This window comes from Sebastes umbrosus, chromosome 22 (genome assembly GCF_015220745.1).
Source record: "Sebastes umbrosus isolate fSebUmb1 chromosome 22, fSebUmb1.pri, whole genome shotgun sequence".
NCBI lineage: Eukaryota > Metazoa > Chordata > Actinopteri > Perciformes > Sebastidae > Sebastes > Sebastes umbrosus.
The window spans coordinates 20,837,202-20,853,134 of NC_051290.1; the positions used below are offsets into that span (position 1 = coordinate 20,837,202).

The window sequence follows — 15,933 nt, forward strand, 5'->3', positions numbered from 1 at the left end:
TATACTAACTAGACTTTATTTTCTTCTTTTTTCAAACCTTCAATTTTGACTAAGTCCCTTTCATGTGTCTTTCAGCTGGTCCCCGGTCAGACCCTCCCCTCACCGCAGGAGCTGCTGGGGAAGATTCTCATCAAGAACAAGAAGAAGCACCAACATCACCGACCCTCGAGTAGCGGCAGCATACGACGCCGAGATACGGAGGATAAGTCGTCGCCCCACAACGGTGAGTGCAGCCAGCTGCCTGAGTCTCTTTACGTGGCAATGTAGGGCTGAGAATCTGTAGCTTTTAGATCGCATTTAAGCAATACGGCAGCTGATTTCACTCCTAAGTTCCTCATGTCCGGTTGTAATCAGGGTTATTACAGTAAACTAAAACCAAAATAAGCAGTGAAAAATAATTTCAGTAAACGGAAACTAAATAAAAACTATATCCTTTAACAAAAACTCAACTAAAACGATATTGCCTGGGGAAAAAAACAAATAAAAATAGAATAAAAATGAATGTAAATTCATTAGTTCATTAGTTTTCGTTAGTTATAATATCATTACGGAGAACGTCATGAATTTATGTCAACTCTCGTGATGTTGAACCACAGAAATTGAACAGACTTGACGTTCCAGGAGATGGTGCTATGACACAATTGCTTCACTAAAGTAGCACGAAGATTAAACAACAAACATTATGGCCATTTCTACACAGTTTTCCAACCATGTATTTTGTATGTCAGACACTATACCTGGCCCTAACATAAATGAACTAAAACTACAGTAAAACTAAATATTGCAAATTTCCCCACTGTGGGACTAATAAAGGAATATCTTATCTTATATAAAATCTAAAACTAAACCTTTCTGAAAAACTGAAACTAAACTAAAACGAGCAAACACACTCTGAAAAGTAACTAAAACTAAAATAAAATAAAAACTAGTTGAAAATTCTAAACTATTATAATTGTAATGAGTATTTGGAGGAATGAAACCTGGTCGAAATGAGTCTACCACATACAGTACATGCTTAAAATGAGGTACCACTGCACATCGATGTATTGTATGTAACACTATTAGTTTGCTGTTATCTGCGTAGACTGCCCTCTGACGGACAGCGAGGGAATCCATCTCCTGTCCAACGGGGAGGAGAAGCTGGCTGAGAGGATGGCCAAAGACTTGGAGCCTCGCAAATCCATCGGTGGGTTGTAGAAGAAGGTATAGATGGATATAGATTATAAAGTCGGCCATTGTGGCACACATATAGGGTTTTGCGTAATGTGTGTTTATTCCATCGCTCAGGAGGCGAGGGAGAAAGCGAGGAGGATGAGGAGGACGAGTCGGCGACGGAGCCGAAAAAGCCGAACTCCGACGAGGTAAGAGCCGTCGGGAACGGAGCTCACGGCGTGTTTGACTGGCTGATGATGAGCTGAGTGATGGATTGGTGCTATCTGCCTCCCTCAGGGTACAGCCAGCAGCGAGGTGAACGCCACGGAGGAGATGTCGACTCTCGTCAACTACATCGAGCCTGTCAAATTCAAGAGCTTCGAGGTGGCGAACAGTAAGTGTGTGTGTGTGTGTGAGACAGGAAGATGTCCTGACTTTGTGTCCGGGGAAGAGATATGAAGTGAAGGAAAAAGAGTGTGTGAGTGGGGGGGTTGGACAGGCCTCGTTAGTTTTAAGCGCCTCTCCCATGTAGCTCATTAGGAAGACAGGCCGGCTGTTTGGACTCATTTGTGGTTAATGATCAGTCTTGTCTCCATCAGACCTGTCGCACATGAATTATCTTGATCAATTTCTAAGTTGTTTTCTGCTCTTTCACTCTCTCTCTGTCCACCAGAGAGGAGGAAGTACTTTGAAATGTCGTCGTTGGTGGAAACAAAAGGCATGGACACCCTGAAGAACTCCCCCATCGAGTTCGTCGAGTATCCCGGGAAGCTTGTCATTCCTTGAAAACGTTGTCTTTTGAGGAATACGGTTCATGTGAATGTTCATAATCTTTTGTGTGTTCAAATACCTCTTTTGTGTTTGAACTCTTCAAGATGATGGAAAGTAGTGAGCGAGGAAAAGTCTTAAAAAGTGATGTTTGCCTTTTATCTGCTTCGGTTCCGTGCACACATACACCACATATACAGTGTCTGGTTCTTAACAGCACTCCTCCAGGTACAATAAGAATCAGCTGAGTCGAATCTACCCTAAAGGAACGAGGGTGGACAGCTCCAACTACATGCCTCAGCTCTTCTGGAACGTCGGCTGCCAGATGGTGGCGCTAAACTTCCAGACCCTCGGTGAGTCAAGATATTTCAGCCTCAGATGGCCTAACTCGGGCATGTATACTATAGTCCCGTTTCCACTGTAGGAACTTTCCCCAGAGCCAAGAACCTTTTGATAAAGTATAAAGTAGCCACAGAACCAAAGAAACTAACTAAATAAGGTCTTTAATAATTTAAAGATTTACTCTCTGGTGGAATAGACGATAATTTAAAGAGTCTCTTCAGCCTTTTAAATAATTCCAAACTCAGAGGTCAAGTTACAGCAACTTATCTTGCTCTCTCATCCCTCTTCCCCTCCTTCCCTTCTTCATCTCTCCATTCCTCTGTTCTAGACCTCCCTATGCAGCTGAACATGGGTGTGTTCGAGTACAACGGCAACAGCGGCTACCTGCTGAAACCCGAGTTCATGAGGAGGACGGACAAACACTTTGACCCTTTCACAGAAAACATAGTGGACGGGATAGTCGCCAATACTGTCAAAATTAAGGTGAGGACAAAATGTGTCATCACGTGGATATTAAAGTTCTCTTTAAGTTCTTTGTTATAATAAAGGTGTATTATTTAACATTCTCCAGGTGATGTCAGGCCAGTTTCTGACCGATAAAAAGGTCGGCGTGTACGTGGAAGTGGACATGTTTGGACTTCCTGCTGATACAAAGAGGAAGTACAGAACCAAAACGTCCAACGGGAACTCGCTGGACCCCGTGTGGGATGATGAAATGTTTGTGTTTAATAAGGTGCACATACCAGGATTCAGATATCTTTCAAATCTTTCTCTCACCCTTCATCGTCTGTCCTTTTGTTAACTCTTAAATGCTCTCTTAACTTCTTCCGCCTCTCTCTCTCTCTCTCTCTCTCTCTCTCTCTCTATCTCTCTCCAGGTGGTCCTCCCTACACTGGCCTCTCTGAGGATAGCGGTGTTTGAAGAAAATGGCAAGTTTGTTGGACACCGGATCCTCCCTGTGTCGGCCATCAGACCTGGTAAGTACACACGCACAGAGCCCATCAACAAAACTGTCAAGCATTTAGTCTGGTTAGAGCTGGTAGAGGTGTGGACTCGAGTCACATGACTTGCACTCAAGTCAGACTTGAGTCACAAATTTGATGACTTTAGACTTGACTTGACAAAAGAAAGACTTGCACCTCGACTTGGACTTTAACACCACCGACTCGTGACTTCACTTTGACCTTTTGACCTGAAAATACTTGATACCTTCCCTCAAGCCCAGAGGTTACTCTGACAGCGTCGGAGATGTTGGGTTTATTTACTTTTTGAGAGATCCTTTATTGATTTGTTTGGGAAGAGGATTTACTCGTGGGGGGGAAACTGAACTGAACAAACTGAATTTCTATCTGTTGTTGTTTATTGCTGAACCCCCGAAAAGTGGTGTTTTTTTTTGTTGTTGAACTCTGCACTTAATTTCCCAGTTTCACTTTGTTTGAACCAAGCTGACAGCATCAAACAAGTTGCAGGAGAGTTAGCGGCATTTAGTCTGTGGTTAAAATGGCATTACATTCAATCAATCAATCAATTAATCAAACTTTATTTATTTAGCACCTTTCAAACAAGTCAAATGCAATGCAAAGTGCTGGACACACGATTGACAAAAATGAAGTGTTAAAAATGGATATAGAGACTAATGCACACCAAAACAACCAATATAAATGTTCATTGAATAAGAAAGCAATAAGAGATGGGTATTTAAGATAATAAAAGATAAATAAAATACAAGGAAATAAAAATAATAAAAATAAATAAATACAAATTGTGAAACTACACAAAATAAGCAGATTGTATTAAAATAATACAATTTTAATTATAAAATAGAATAAAAGAGATAATAATGATCAGCAATAAAATGTTAATTATATAAAATAGAGTAAAATAAACATTATAATGATGAAGATAAATAAAATAAGTATTAAAAATAAAAAACATAAAATTATAAAACACTACATAAAAGCCAGACTAAATCAATGGGTTTTTAGTTTACATTTAAAAATATCTATATGTTCAGCTCCTCTCAGTTCCTTCTGGAAGGTTGTTCCAGTGGCTGAAAGCATAACGGCTGAAACCAGCATCACCAAATGTTTTTGTTCTGCTTTGTGGATCAACTAAAAGAGAAGAACCGGAGGATCTGAGGGGCCTTCCTGGTTCATAAACCAAAAGCATTTCTGCAAGGTAGTCTGGTGCAAGGCCATGTAGTGCCTTATAAACTAATAAAATAATTTTATTTTACAGGTAACCAGTGTAAAGACTTTAAAATAGGCGTAATGTGTGCTCTCCTTTTGGTTTTAGTCAGCACTCGTGATGCAGAATTTTGAATTAATTGTAGCTGATTTATTGTATTCTGTGGTAGACCAGAAAGGAAAGCGTTACAATAGTCCAGCCTGCTAGTTATAAAAGCGTGCATCAGTCTCTCTGTGTTGCTCAGAGGGAGAAATGGCCTCACTTTGGAGATATTTGGTGAGAAGAGCGCATTATGACTTGTTTAGGACTCGGGACTTGAGTGCAAAGACTTGAGATTTACTTGTGACTCTCAAAACAATGACTTTGTCCTACGTCTGGTAACCGGGTGTCTGCACTCAGTGGAAACGGCGTTCATTTACACACTGCTGTACCTTTTACTGTCCAGCACCAATGGACAGTAGTCATTTATGTATTTGTTTCTTCCTTCCTTCCTTCCTTCCTTCCTTCCTTCCTTCCAGGTTACCACTACATCAACCTGAAGAATGAGATGAACCAGCCCCTCCTGCTGCCCTCTCTCCTGGTTTACACTGAAGCTCAGGACTACATCCCTAATGAACACCAGGGTAAGAACGAATACATTTCACTTTGCGATTTTAAGGTCAGCCAAGCATTTCAAATTGGAATTTGCTCAAAGACTTGTGACCTGAGTTGGAGCTACAATAAAAAACCTCAAACTCACTCGGCCAGAATATGTGAACTCATGGTTATCTCTGACATTCAGGCACTCTTTGTCTTGTTTTTGTGTGTTCTCAGAGTACGCAGAGTATCTGACCAACCCCCTTAAGCCCAGAAAGAGAGAGACACAGCTGGCTGTGCTCATAGAGGACAACAGTGAGGTAGGACACATCTGTGCGTTGAACAATAACAAACAAACTAAAAAAAGAAAAACAGGCCTACTGAATGTGTACTCTCAATTCATCTCCCTGTTGCTCTTTGTCCAGCATGTCCCCAACCAGCCCAAAGAGGGAGAGACCAAGGGGGAGTGCGAAATCATTCCAGGACTCCCCTCCCCCTTCCACACCCCTCCTCCCTGCCCATTGGATGAAGCCCCCGACATCATCAAATTACCTGCACCGGGTAGAGACCTCTCCATACACAGCCACAAATATTGTCTCCATGTAACACACGCAAACACACACATCTGTCATTTAGCTGCACTTATGAAAGGGTGATCAATCTAATGTCACAAATGTTAGATTGATCATTGGAATCACTTTCAGTGATTGATGCCTTTAATTTACCGTCGTCAGTATTGCATAAGATTCTAGGTGTAATCCATCGTAACGTTATCAGTCAGTTTACTTTTTGACAACACAGAAAACAGGTCGACTGCACCTGCCTTAGGGTGGTGGGTTGCCAGTTTTGGTTATGAAGCAAATTTAGCAATCAAAAAAGTTGCTCAGTCTGCCTACCTCCCGTGTATATTTGCATCAGCCTGCTGCAAGGAGGTGTACTATATGCAAACGTTAGCTAACGTAACATTTCCGTGTGTGTTTTCACTGCACAAATATTCATCGTAATCTTTTTTATAAGATCTTTTCACTTCAACAAGTGAAATAATGTTTTTTTTCACTCTGTTGTGAAAATCATGCATCTCCCAAAAAGTCAACTTTACATGAATTCAAACTTAAAGGTGCAGTGTGTGGGGATCTGGCAACATGTAGGGGTGAGGTTGCAGATTGCAACCATGAAAAACTTCTACGATGGCCGATGTGATAACGCAAATGGCTCTCTCTAGAGCCAGTATTTGGTTTGTCCGTTCTGGGCTACTGTAGAAACATGGCGGCCGGCTCCGTGAAGAGAACCCGCTCCGTATGTAGATATAAACGGCTCATATTAAGGCAACAAAAATGCAACGATATGTATTTTCAGGTGATTGTACACTAAAGAAAACATACCTACAGTATTAATATTCCATTTCTGCTAATAGATCCCCCTAAACCAGGGGTCAGCAACCTTTACTATCAAAAGGCAAAAAAATAAATAAAAAATCTGTCTGGAGCCGCAAAACATTTGAGCATTGTGATGAAGGTAACACAGTTTATAGTCTAAGTATATAGTATATAAGTCTAATGCAGTAAGGGCCCAAGTGCAAATGTACGACGGAGTATTAGGGCCACATTGAGGGAAAAAAATCGGAGATTTCGAGAATAAAGTCATAACTTTACGAGAAAAAAATAAAATAACATGTAAAATTACTATTTTATAATATTATGACTTTATTCTCATAAAACCACGACTTTTCTCTCATAAACCTATGACTTTATTCTCATAATATGACATTTTTTTTTCTCTTAATATTATGACTTTATTCCCGTAATATTATGACTTTCTTCTCAAAATCTCAGATTTACCTTTTTTCCTCAATGTGGCCCTAATACTGTGTCGAACCATTGTACATTAAACCTACAACAGTGATAAATAAAAATAAAAATGTAAACAAAAAAATAGTTATTCATTTCCACAAATTTTTTAAAAAATCCACATGGAGCCACTGGAGAGGGGCTAAAGAGCCACATTTGCCTCCGGAGCAGCAGGTTGCAGACCCCTGCCCTAAACCCTACACACTGGCCCTTTAAAGTCTTTTTGAAAATGTAACTTAATTTATGTGATAAACTAAAGCCATGCACGCTTGGTTCCTCATCATCCATTTCACACATACTGTCTGTGTGCTTCTCCTCCTGTACTTCTTTGTGTGTCTGTGCGTGTTTGTGTGTGTAGTACAAAGTCCGAAGGAAGACCTCATAGCCTCTGTTCTGGGAGGTAAGGTCATTCCAGCACATTCATTCATTCCCACACAGAAACTAGTGAAATCATTTGTGTGTCACATAGAGCTTAAGTTGGGCAAGCTGGGGACGGCTAGTTGTCAGCAAAATTTACACTAATGATATTTTTATGTCTCTCAGACATCCAGTCCCAGTCTATAGAGGAGTTGAAGCAGCAGAAGAACTACCAGAAGCTGATAAAGAAACAGAGCAAAGAACTGAAAGAGATGCGCAAGAAACACCTCAAGAAGGTACGCTCACAGACGGATGCCTAACAGAATGGAAACACTCTGGAAAAATCACTTTTTTTTTCTTGTGCACTGCAAAAAAGTTAAAATGTTTGTGCGTGTTTGTAGGTGTGGAATCTGAGTAAGGAACAGAAGAGTCGGAGCAGCCAGCTTGAATCTGACACCCAGAGGAGACGCACTCAGATGGAGAAGCACCTCAAACGCAGCATCAAGAGAAAGTAGGGATGTATGGATTTATGGGTTGTATAAAGGGAGAACAGAGGAGAAAATCTCAACCAGTACCAGTAAATGATTGAGGGAAGGAGGAAAGGATATGGGGAAATATCTGGATAGATAAATGGAACTAAGCTGGCTGACTTAACCTGACCTCATTGTGTGTGTTCAGCGAGCCCCATGAGCCGGTGCAGCGCGAGCTGACGGCGTTGGATCAGGAGCTCGAGAAGCAGACGGTCCAGCTGAGGGAGTGGCAGCTGCAAGAACTGCTGAAGCTCCGACAACAGCTTCACTCTCCGGAGAGAGAGAAGCAACAAATACACCTGCAGGAGGTAACAACACACACACCTATGTATGAAAAGAGACAATGCACTCCCCTGCTCTTTGCACACTTATGCATACTCAAGGTGACACATTTGGAATAACACTGCATCCCTCCCATGAATTCTTAAATATACTCACACTCACACACACACACACACACACACACACACACACAGAGTTCATCATTAGCCGACCTCTAAGGAACTTTGTGGCACTTCGGTACATCTGCACAGTGATCCGCTGACAGGTCGTCGTCTGCTGCGGTGTGTTTTTTAGGCCTTCCAGAAGCTAAAGGAGACGGCCCTTGAATGCCAAGCAGCTCAGCTGAAGAAGCTCAAGGAGACGTGCGAGAAGTAAGTGTACATGTAGCCTTGTACGGACAAATAGGAAAAGTTGGGAAAGGACCCAGAAGTCAATGCCAGAGTGACTTTCTGCTTCTTAGTTATTATTATGGTCAAATTAAAGGAACAGTGTGTAGCATTTAGTGGGCTCTATTAGCAGAAGTATGTTTTCTTTAGTGTATAATCACCTGAAAATAAGAATCGTTGTGTTTTTTGCTACCTTGGAATGAGCCGTTTATATCTACATAGGGAGCGGGTCCTCTTCACGGAGCCGGCGGCCATGTTTCTACAGTAGCCCGGAACGGACAAACCAAACACAGGATCTAGATAGGGCCATTTGCATTTTCACCTTTTTGCGATGGCCTCAGGCACACGGGAGATGTTTCACCTGGTTGCAATCTGCAACCTCACTGCTAGATGCTGCCATATCCTACACACTGCACCTTTAAGTCTTAGTTTTTGCCATAATGCCTTATGCTGTGTCTCACTTCTGTTCTTACACTTGCTATTTTGAGTGCATAAATGCGTTCACACTGAGAAGTATGGCACAATGTACCAACGGAAGTATCCGGATTGAGACACAGCTGTAGTGTTATATTGCTTTTAAAGTGTCTTTCTTCCCTTTTTGCACCATGTGACATTGATTCCCGGATGTTGGACTTTCCACAAGCGTCTAGGTGTTTTAATAACATTCACAAAAAAAGTAAAAGTTCCCGACAAAATTTGCAATTTGTCTTTGTCCATAATTTTCTGCTGTAATTATGTTTGCAGGGAGAAGAAAGATCTCCAGAAGATCCTGGACAGGAAGCGGCAAAACAGCATCAGCGATGCCAAGACCCGCGATAAAGACAAGGCTGAGACGTAATGAGCTTGTCTGAAATTAGAGACGTTTATTGGATGTTCGGGCTGTCTGACCCTATTTTGATTCACACGTCTTTCATCCTTTCTTTTTCTCTTCATCTTCCTCTCTCTCTCTGTAGGGAACTGAATGAGATCAACAGGAAACATATTCAAGATTCTGTCTCCTTAATCCGCGGGGTACGTACCCACGCTGACACGCACACACACACTCTTATCACCAGCAGTCCTTGAGGACGCCCATTTATCTAGGCTACTTTATAGTGCATTGTCATCAACTTTACTCCACTGTGCCTATCTTTTATCCTCCCATCCCTCATCTTAATTTTCTTTTTTTTTTACTGGTTTCTCCTCAAATCCCCTCTTACATAATCCCATATTTCCCTTCTATATGTATTCCTACTTCCCCTACATTCATCTTCCCCTCAAATCTTCCTCACATTTTCCCTTTCCTTCCTTCCTTCCTTCCTTCCTTCCCTTCCTGCTCTTCCCTCCTCACACCCCAGCTGGAGGAGGCTCAGACCAAGAGACAGGACAAGCTGATGCTGAGGCAGCGGGAGGTGCTGCAACACATAGAAGATGAACTCCCCCTGGTGAGCAAAACCACATCGACTCACACATGACACCGAAGTGCTTGAATATTTAAAAAATGTTTTCCTAAATATTTTCTTTCTGCAGATCCAGTCTCAGTTGGAGAGGGAACTAGAGCAGGAGTATCAGCAACTACCAGAGGAAATCTGCCAGCACCTTCACTTGGAGCTCCAGAACAAAGGTCTCCGAAAAGACGCCCTGTTCTCGCCGCTGTCCAACCACAGCAGCCCCAGCCCCAGCTCCGGCTCGGGCCCGCCCTCCAACTGCTCCACGCCCTCTTACCCGTCAACGCCCAACCGGAGCGCCTTGAACAGGAGCATGGACAATAGCACTGCGTCACTGGCCGATTCCACTTCCTCGTCCATCACTCCCGTCCTGTCAGAGGCGGAGATGTCGTTCAGTTAAAATTATTACTTGTAAAAAGGAAATCCATACATTCAACTGGGGTCTATAATGATTATAATGTGGGATAGTAATGATATTAATTATTTACTAATTTTATTCCTTTTTTTTATTACAGACTGTTTTTTTCTTGTCTACAGAGCTATATTATTTTTTATTTTGCTGTTTTTGTCAGATGCACATCATGCCTTTTTGTTGGAAGATTTCATAAGAATCATAACCAAACTTTTTTTATTTTTTACATTTTCTTGTCTCTTTGTTTTTAATTTCATATCATTTGATACCTTTTTCTTAGCAGCATTCCCATTTTTGTCCGGTCAGTAAGCTTTGGTACGGTTTCGCCACATGACGAGCTTTACGCTCGCACTGTTTTTTGCTAAAGCCTTTTGTTTGTAACAGCTTTACTGACACTGTTTTGAAACTGTGTCGAGAGAGGAGCAGGGTTAGAAAACGGCTGCCTTTGTTCAGGAAAACTTTTTAACATACATAGACATTACCATAAGAGTAAGGAAAAGTAATTCTCATTACAAATTTTTTATATTTTGTTTGTAGCAACAACGCGATTGCCTCGTAATGGCTTCATGACCCACAAATAAGATGAGGAACTATTTAAAACGCAGCCTATGGAGATGTCTGAGAGCTACAAATACATTTCTTTCCATTTTTGCAAGTAAATATGTTCATGGTTAGAGAAGTATTATCCAGAGTTGAGTATCAAGAGGGAATATGACTTTTAAAAAAGAGGTTTAAAAGCTTAAGTTTTAACTGTAATGGCAGGAGGTGACCAGCAAGCGATGCTGCAGCCTTTTAGCTGTTTATTTTGAACCGGTGGTTTGAGCCCTCCGTTCATCGAGCTTGATTATCCTATTAACTGTACCCCCCGACACACACGCACACACACACCTGTCTCGGCAGGATTTGCAGCGTCATTGGTCGGGATAAAGTCTCTGGCCTTTGACCTCCAATCAAAGTCCAGCCAAGGTCGGTGGGGGCAGACATCCATCTGGCTAGAAACAAGTGTGTGTGTGTGTGTTTGAGGGGTAAAGAAGGGAGGGTTTTAGTGATGTAACGCTCACTTTCGCACGTACACACACACACACGCTGACACTATTTACTAGTGAGGCGTCTATGAAAGTTCCATCCACACATTATGTGTACACACACACTCATGCGCTCAGCTTATTGGTTCAGTGGCCAAAAGCCTTTAAAATCCTCATCCCATCCAATCTACTCCGACACACACACTTTAGGAAAGAACACATATCACATATCGTTTTGCAAATATCGCAGATTACTAAACTCTTCATGGGTATTTGTGTGTGGCCCGAATTTAATCTGTTGATGAGACGTCTGCTCTCTCCTGCTAAAAGGAAAGAGTCTGCTCAGTGTGTGTGTGTGTCTGTGTTTGTTGGTACAGTTAGTTTGGCACTTTTGCAGCCTAGATTAGGACACCATAGAGTACGCTCATATTGCAACGCCACTGTACAGTAGGAGACAGTCTTCAGATGACGACTTAAAGCTGCACTATGACATTTTAATGTAAAAATGCACTTGTATTTGTGGTCCGAATCACTAAAAGCACGAGGGTATTTGCTCAATTTAACAAATTAATGTTTTAGTGTTTAGATAATGTGGTAAGAAGTCCCGTCACAGCTCAGGTGACAGCTTAACGGTTTAATTACACTGAAGCCTCAAAATTCAGAGTTACCTCTTATTGCCATTAGCATGTGTCGCTATGAAAAACAGTAGTTCAGTTCTCTTGTTTCCACAGTTGTCAGTGGACTTAGAAAGAGCTTTATTTTAGGGTGAATATACCCTTAAGACATCCCACTCAGTTCCCTCAGTTTGTCCATTTAAGCCAAATATCGAATGTGGGATTGTAGTGCACAAACGGTACTTTAAGTCTCTGTGTTTTTGTCCCCATCGAAGCTTCCCCGCTTTTTATTTTCATCCATTACTGGAGACTTTTTTTTTTTTTTTACAGCACAATGTTTTTTTTTCTCGTCTTTTCTGCTTCGAGGGGTAAAATGATGGCACTCTGTGTATATGTATTCTGTGTATATGTTTAGTTTTATGTGAATTTTACTACTGACCACAAGTGCTGTAGAGGGATAGAGGTCAGGAGAGGTCAAGGAAGGTCGAGGGAAGCAACGAGTTGATATAATTCCTACTTTTCTCCCCTCAAAGAAAAGATTGTTTTTAGACGTCTTGTCCTCTTCCACCTCCCTCCTTCAATGAGCACTGGCTGCCTGTCTGTCTGATTATTCCCCCTCACACAAACGTCTTTGTAAACTATCATCTATTTAAATGGAATTTTAACAACTTTTTCTTTTGTGGTTATTTAAGTTTTTATTGTAGGATCCATTCATTCGATTAACAATTTGCAGAGTGTAAAAGGTTTTCTATATCAAGCTCCTATTGCTTTATTTTATCATGCCTGAAATCATCTGCTTTATCAGCTTGGACACCATAAAGAAAGCAACTTGAAGCCAATAACTGTTCTGAAATTGTTGGTTTATCTTATAGGTCATTAGTAGGACAGCAACAACAACATACTGCTGCTGGGGTCAGCACTTTCTTTAAATGAGTACGCTGACCTTTAGATCTCTGATAATTTGTGCCACACTGCATACAGTATGTAAATGTTTCCTCATTTTGGATCCTAATGTATACAGTGTGAGTATTTGCTTTGTACAGTGGAGACGGAGGGGATACAGCCACCAGTCTTCTCAAATTGAAAGGTCGATATATTCCTCGCAGGCTGCCTGCTTTTAGGGTCGAGGTGGTCCGAGTTATTCCAAGTCCAGTGGCAAGTATTCAAAGTATCGTATGAAATCTGTACATTACCAGGTACTTTTCTTATATTTGATCCCATTTTTACTACAACCCCTTTAAACTGAGACTTTTTATGTTTAAATGCACTTTTACCATTCTCTGTTTTTGTTGCTTGTAAAAAAAACAACTTTGGTTTCTGTGACATCAACACAACCAGTTTCCAGGGATTTTGACTTTTTGTGTAAATTCCAGCAGCTGTTTGTTTTTACGAGGTTTAGTGGCCGTTGGCAGAAGAGTCGTCGAGCACATTTTGACAGTTATACAAGAAAGTGTTTTTTCATGGTACTATTCCCGCAGATGTGTGACGAAAAGAGTGAGAGAAGACAAAAATATGAGAAAAATACATTATTATGTAATATTCTAAAAGGAAACAAGAAAAATACCACAAATGAGAAGTACTTCAGATATCTTAAGTGGTTTGACCCGTAGACTCTTACTCTGCTGTAACAATACATGTTAGAAACTGTAGCAGCCAGTGGCTTTAAATTTAGATGTACAGTTGTACAGTTTACATGTGAAACTGCTGGATTAATTTACATGTACTGTATGGACAATAGGTACTTTGTACTGGGAGATAAAGATGAAGTCTTTCAAGTTTTAATCCGTCCAATATGGGTTCACGGATTGAATGGCATTTTGGGAGTTTGACAAGAACTGACACCAGCATAATCAGGTGCCTGTTTGCGCTGAGACTGGAAACTAGTGATAAAATGTAATAAGCTTGATCGATAGGTAGACATACAGTAATGACTTGATTGTAGAAGTAAAATACGCAAAATATAATTTGAAATTACTTTAAATGCCACATTTTATTTGACAGGTATCAGATTTAAAGCTGCACTATTTCATATTTTTATTTTAAAGGTATAATATGCAGGAATTTCCTAAAAAAACAATGTCTAGACTTAGTCCTGAATTTTGTCTTTTCTTATTATTTTGCTGTGTTCGGGACGCTTCTGGGCGTCAGCGAACAGCCTTTGGGCCCCACGTGGGGGTGTAACCTCCAGTCAATAACAGCGCGCAGGGTTGTGCATAATTGTGAGTGTGTTTGTTTGTGCTTTAGAACGTCACCGACGTGAAACAATTAGAAAATAACGTGTTATTTCTCTGATTCACTGCTTTGTTCTCACTAACGCCACCCCCTCTCTTCATTCACTCTATACTGTAGCTCGCTCGACCAAAAGCAGTGAGCGGGGGTATGTGAGCCATGCTCACTTTTACCTTTTTGTTACTGTTACTATTTATCTGCGGTTACCTAGCATTACTTAACATACTACATGCTAATGATTTACTTATCTACCAGTCGCAGAGTTAATCCTGGGGTCAGTACTCTTGTCAGACTTTGTACAAAATGGTTAAAACTCCCAAGAAGTCCCTTAAAACATAATCATGAGGCAAGATATTTGGATATCAGCTTTTAAATCAGGACCTTTATTGACTTTCTGTGTAAACCACAACACTAAAATGGCAGACATCAGTTCTCGTTTCTTCAGTACATGCTGAGATTTGTCTTGTGCCGCTTTGGCACACACATAGAGAGGAGAGAGAAGTCAGTATGTTATGGTGCCGTTAGCTAGTTTCCTTCCCACCAGAATGGAGCCTTGGGGTTGTTTCTTGTCAGCCGGTAGCTTTAACCTCTCTCTCATTTCTGTCCTGTTTATGTTGAAAACACTCATTTAAACACACACGCTCAATATCATCCTCTGACACAAACACAGCAGCGTACCATTAGACACTATGCTCGCTTCAGTATTACACACACAAGCACTCCTTGACTTTACTCTTATTAGACATTTGGTGTGACGAGTCTCCCTCCGGCCCGCCCTGAGGCCTCTTGGCTGTCATGTCTTCTCTCCCTCTCTTTCTCTTCCTCTCTTTATCCCTCTGTCCCATTTCCTCCTCTCCAGTTTCCCCTCACTAATGAGACCATCTTTTACTTTTGGATTAGTTAAATTAACTAAAAGCAGCCATGTTTGAACACTTCGGAGCATGCGATTTACATAAGACAAGTAGTGAGTTCTGTTGACACTGTATATGTGTACATGTTTGTCGGATATAAGGGAATACTATACAATGATCCAGATGTAATATTTTATTCATAATTAATATAAAGTATATGACTGAACATTCAGTAATAAACTTAAAACTTCCTGTTACAGAGATGAAACTTGGCTGTTTTGTGTGTGTGTGTGTGTGATGAGGGATGGAGACCGTGTTTGTGCACCATCATAGTCAGGATTTAAGGTCGGTACAACATTTTCATCTTGTCGTGGATGTGGTTGTTTCCAGCATTTCAGGCTTTCTGGGCACTTACCTCCTATCCATTTGTAATGAAAAGTGTCTATTATTTAACGGGGTTTTTTTGCTATGTAATGTGCTTTGAGTTTATTTAATATGACAGGCTCAGTTTTGAGGCACAGTTTTGCCTTCACACTCATTCAGAGGCAGTATCTGCAGAAAGTATAGAGAGACCAAACTGTCAGAGAACTAGTTAACTACAAAGCATCCTGCGTGCTCAATCACCATTAAGTAAGAAACTAGCTGTCTGCGTTGTTCAAACTACACTAATATGCATTAACACTGTAATATGCTAATTTATTTTGTGAAAAGTGTGAGAAGGAACACAAATGTACATCAATTGAAATCTTTCAGAACAGCTGTTTTACAGATACTGGGGTCATGAGTGGAAGTCCTTGTCTCAGAAGAGTGAAGGATGGATCCTGGTGAATCCTGATGGACTCATTGGACAGCTGTTGATGAAAACTGCAGGTGAACACAGTTTAACAGCAGGGCCAACAGTTGGTGAACAGTACAAAATAATGCACGTTGTTATGGTTATGGTGAGCT

General features: G+C 41.0%; 1 protein-coding gene across 1 annotated transcript in view; it reads left to right on the forward strand.

Annotated features, from left to right (window-relative positions):
- The window catches only part of plcb3 (phospholipase C, beta 3 (phosphatidylinositol-specific)), a 61,077-nt gene extending 47,783 nt beyond the window's left edge, over window positions 1–13,294 (forward strand). Inside the window, exons 14-34 of the mRNA XM_037757902.1 lie at window positions 76–223; window positions 1,085–1,186; window positions 1,288–1,361; window positions 1,450–1,546; window positions 1,826–1,910; window positions 2,149–2,273; window positions 2,591–2,745; window positions 2,834–2,995; window positions 3,140–3,239; window positions 4,968–5,072; window positions 5,263–5,345; window positions 5,451–5,586; window positions 7,231–7,272; window positions 7,416–7,525; window positions 7,631–7,740; window positions 7,908–8,067; window positions 8,336–8,412; window positions 9,172–9,261; window positions 9,381–9,438; window positions 9,765–9,851; window positions 9,937–13,294. Coding sequence (XP_037613830.1) covers window positions 76–223; window positions 1,085–1,186; window positions 1,288–1,361; window positions 1,450–1,546; window positions 1,826–1,910; window positions 2,149–2,273; window positions 2,591–2,745; window positions 2,834–2,995; window positions 3,140–3,239; window positions 4,968–5,072; window positions 5,263–5,345; window positions 5,451–5,586; window positions 7,231–7,272; window positions 7,416–7,525; window positions 7,631–7,740; window positions 7,908–8,067; window positions 8,336–8,412; window positions 9,172–9,261; window positions 9,381–9,438; window positions 9,765–9,851; window positions 9,937–10,254 — 2,424 coding nt within the window. The 3' untranslated portion in view covers window positions 10,255–13,294. The remainder of the gene's footprint in view (window positions 1–75; window positions 224–1,084; window positions 1,187–1,287; window positions 1,362–1,449; window positions 1,547–1,825; window positions 1,911–2,148; window positions 2,274–2,590; window positions 2,746–2,833; window positions 2,996–3,139; window positions 3,240–4,967; window positions 5,073–5,262; window positions 5,346–5,450; window positions 5,587–7,230; window positions 7,273–7,415; window positions 7,526–7,630; window positions 7,741–7,907; window positions 8,068–8,335; window positions 8,413–9,171; window positions 9,262–9,380; window positions 9,439–9,764; window positions 9,852–9,936) is intronic.
- The last annotated feature ends 2,639 nt before the right edge of the window (window positions 13,295–15,933 follow it).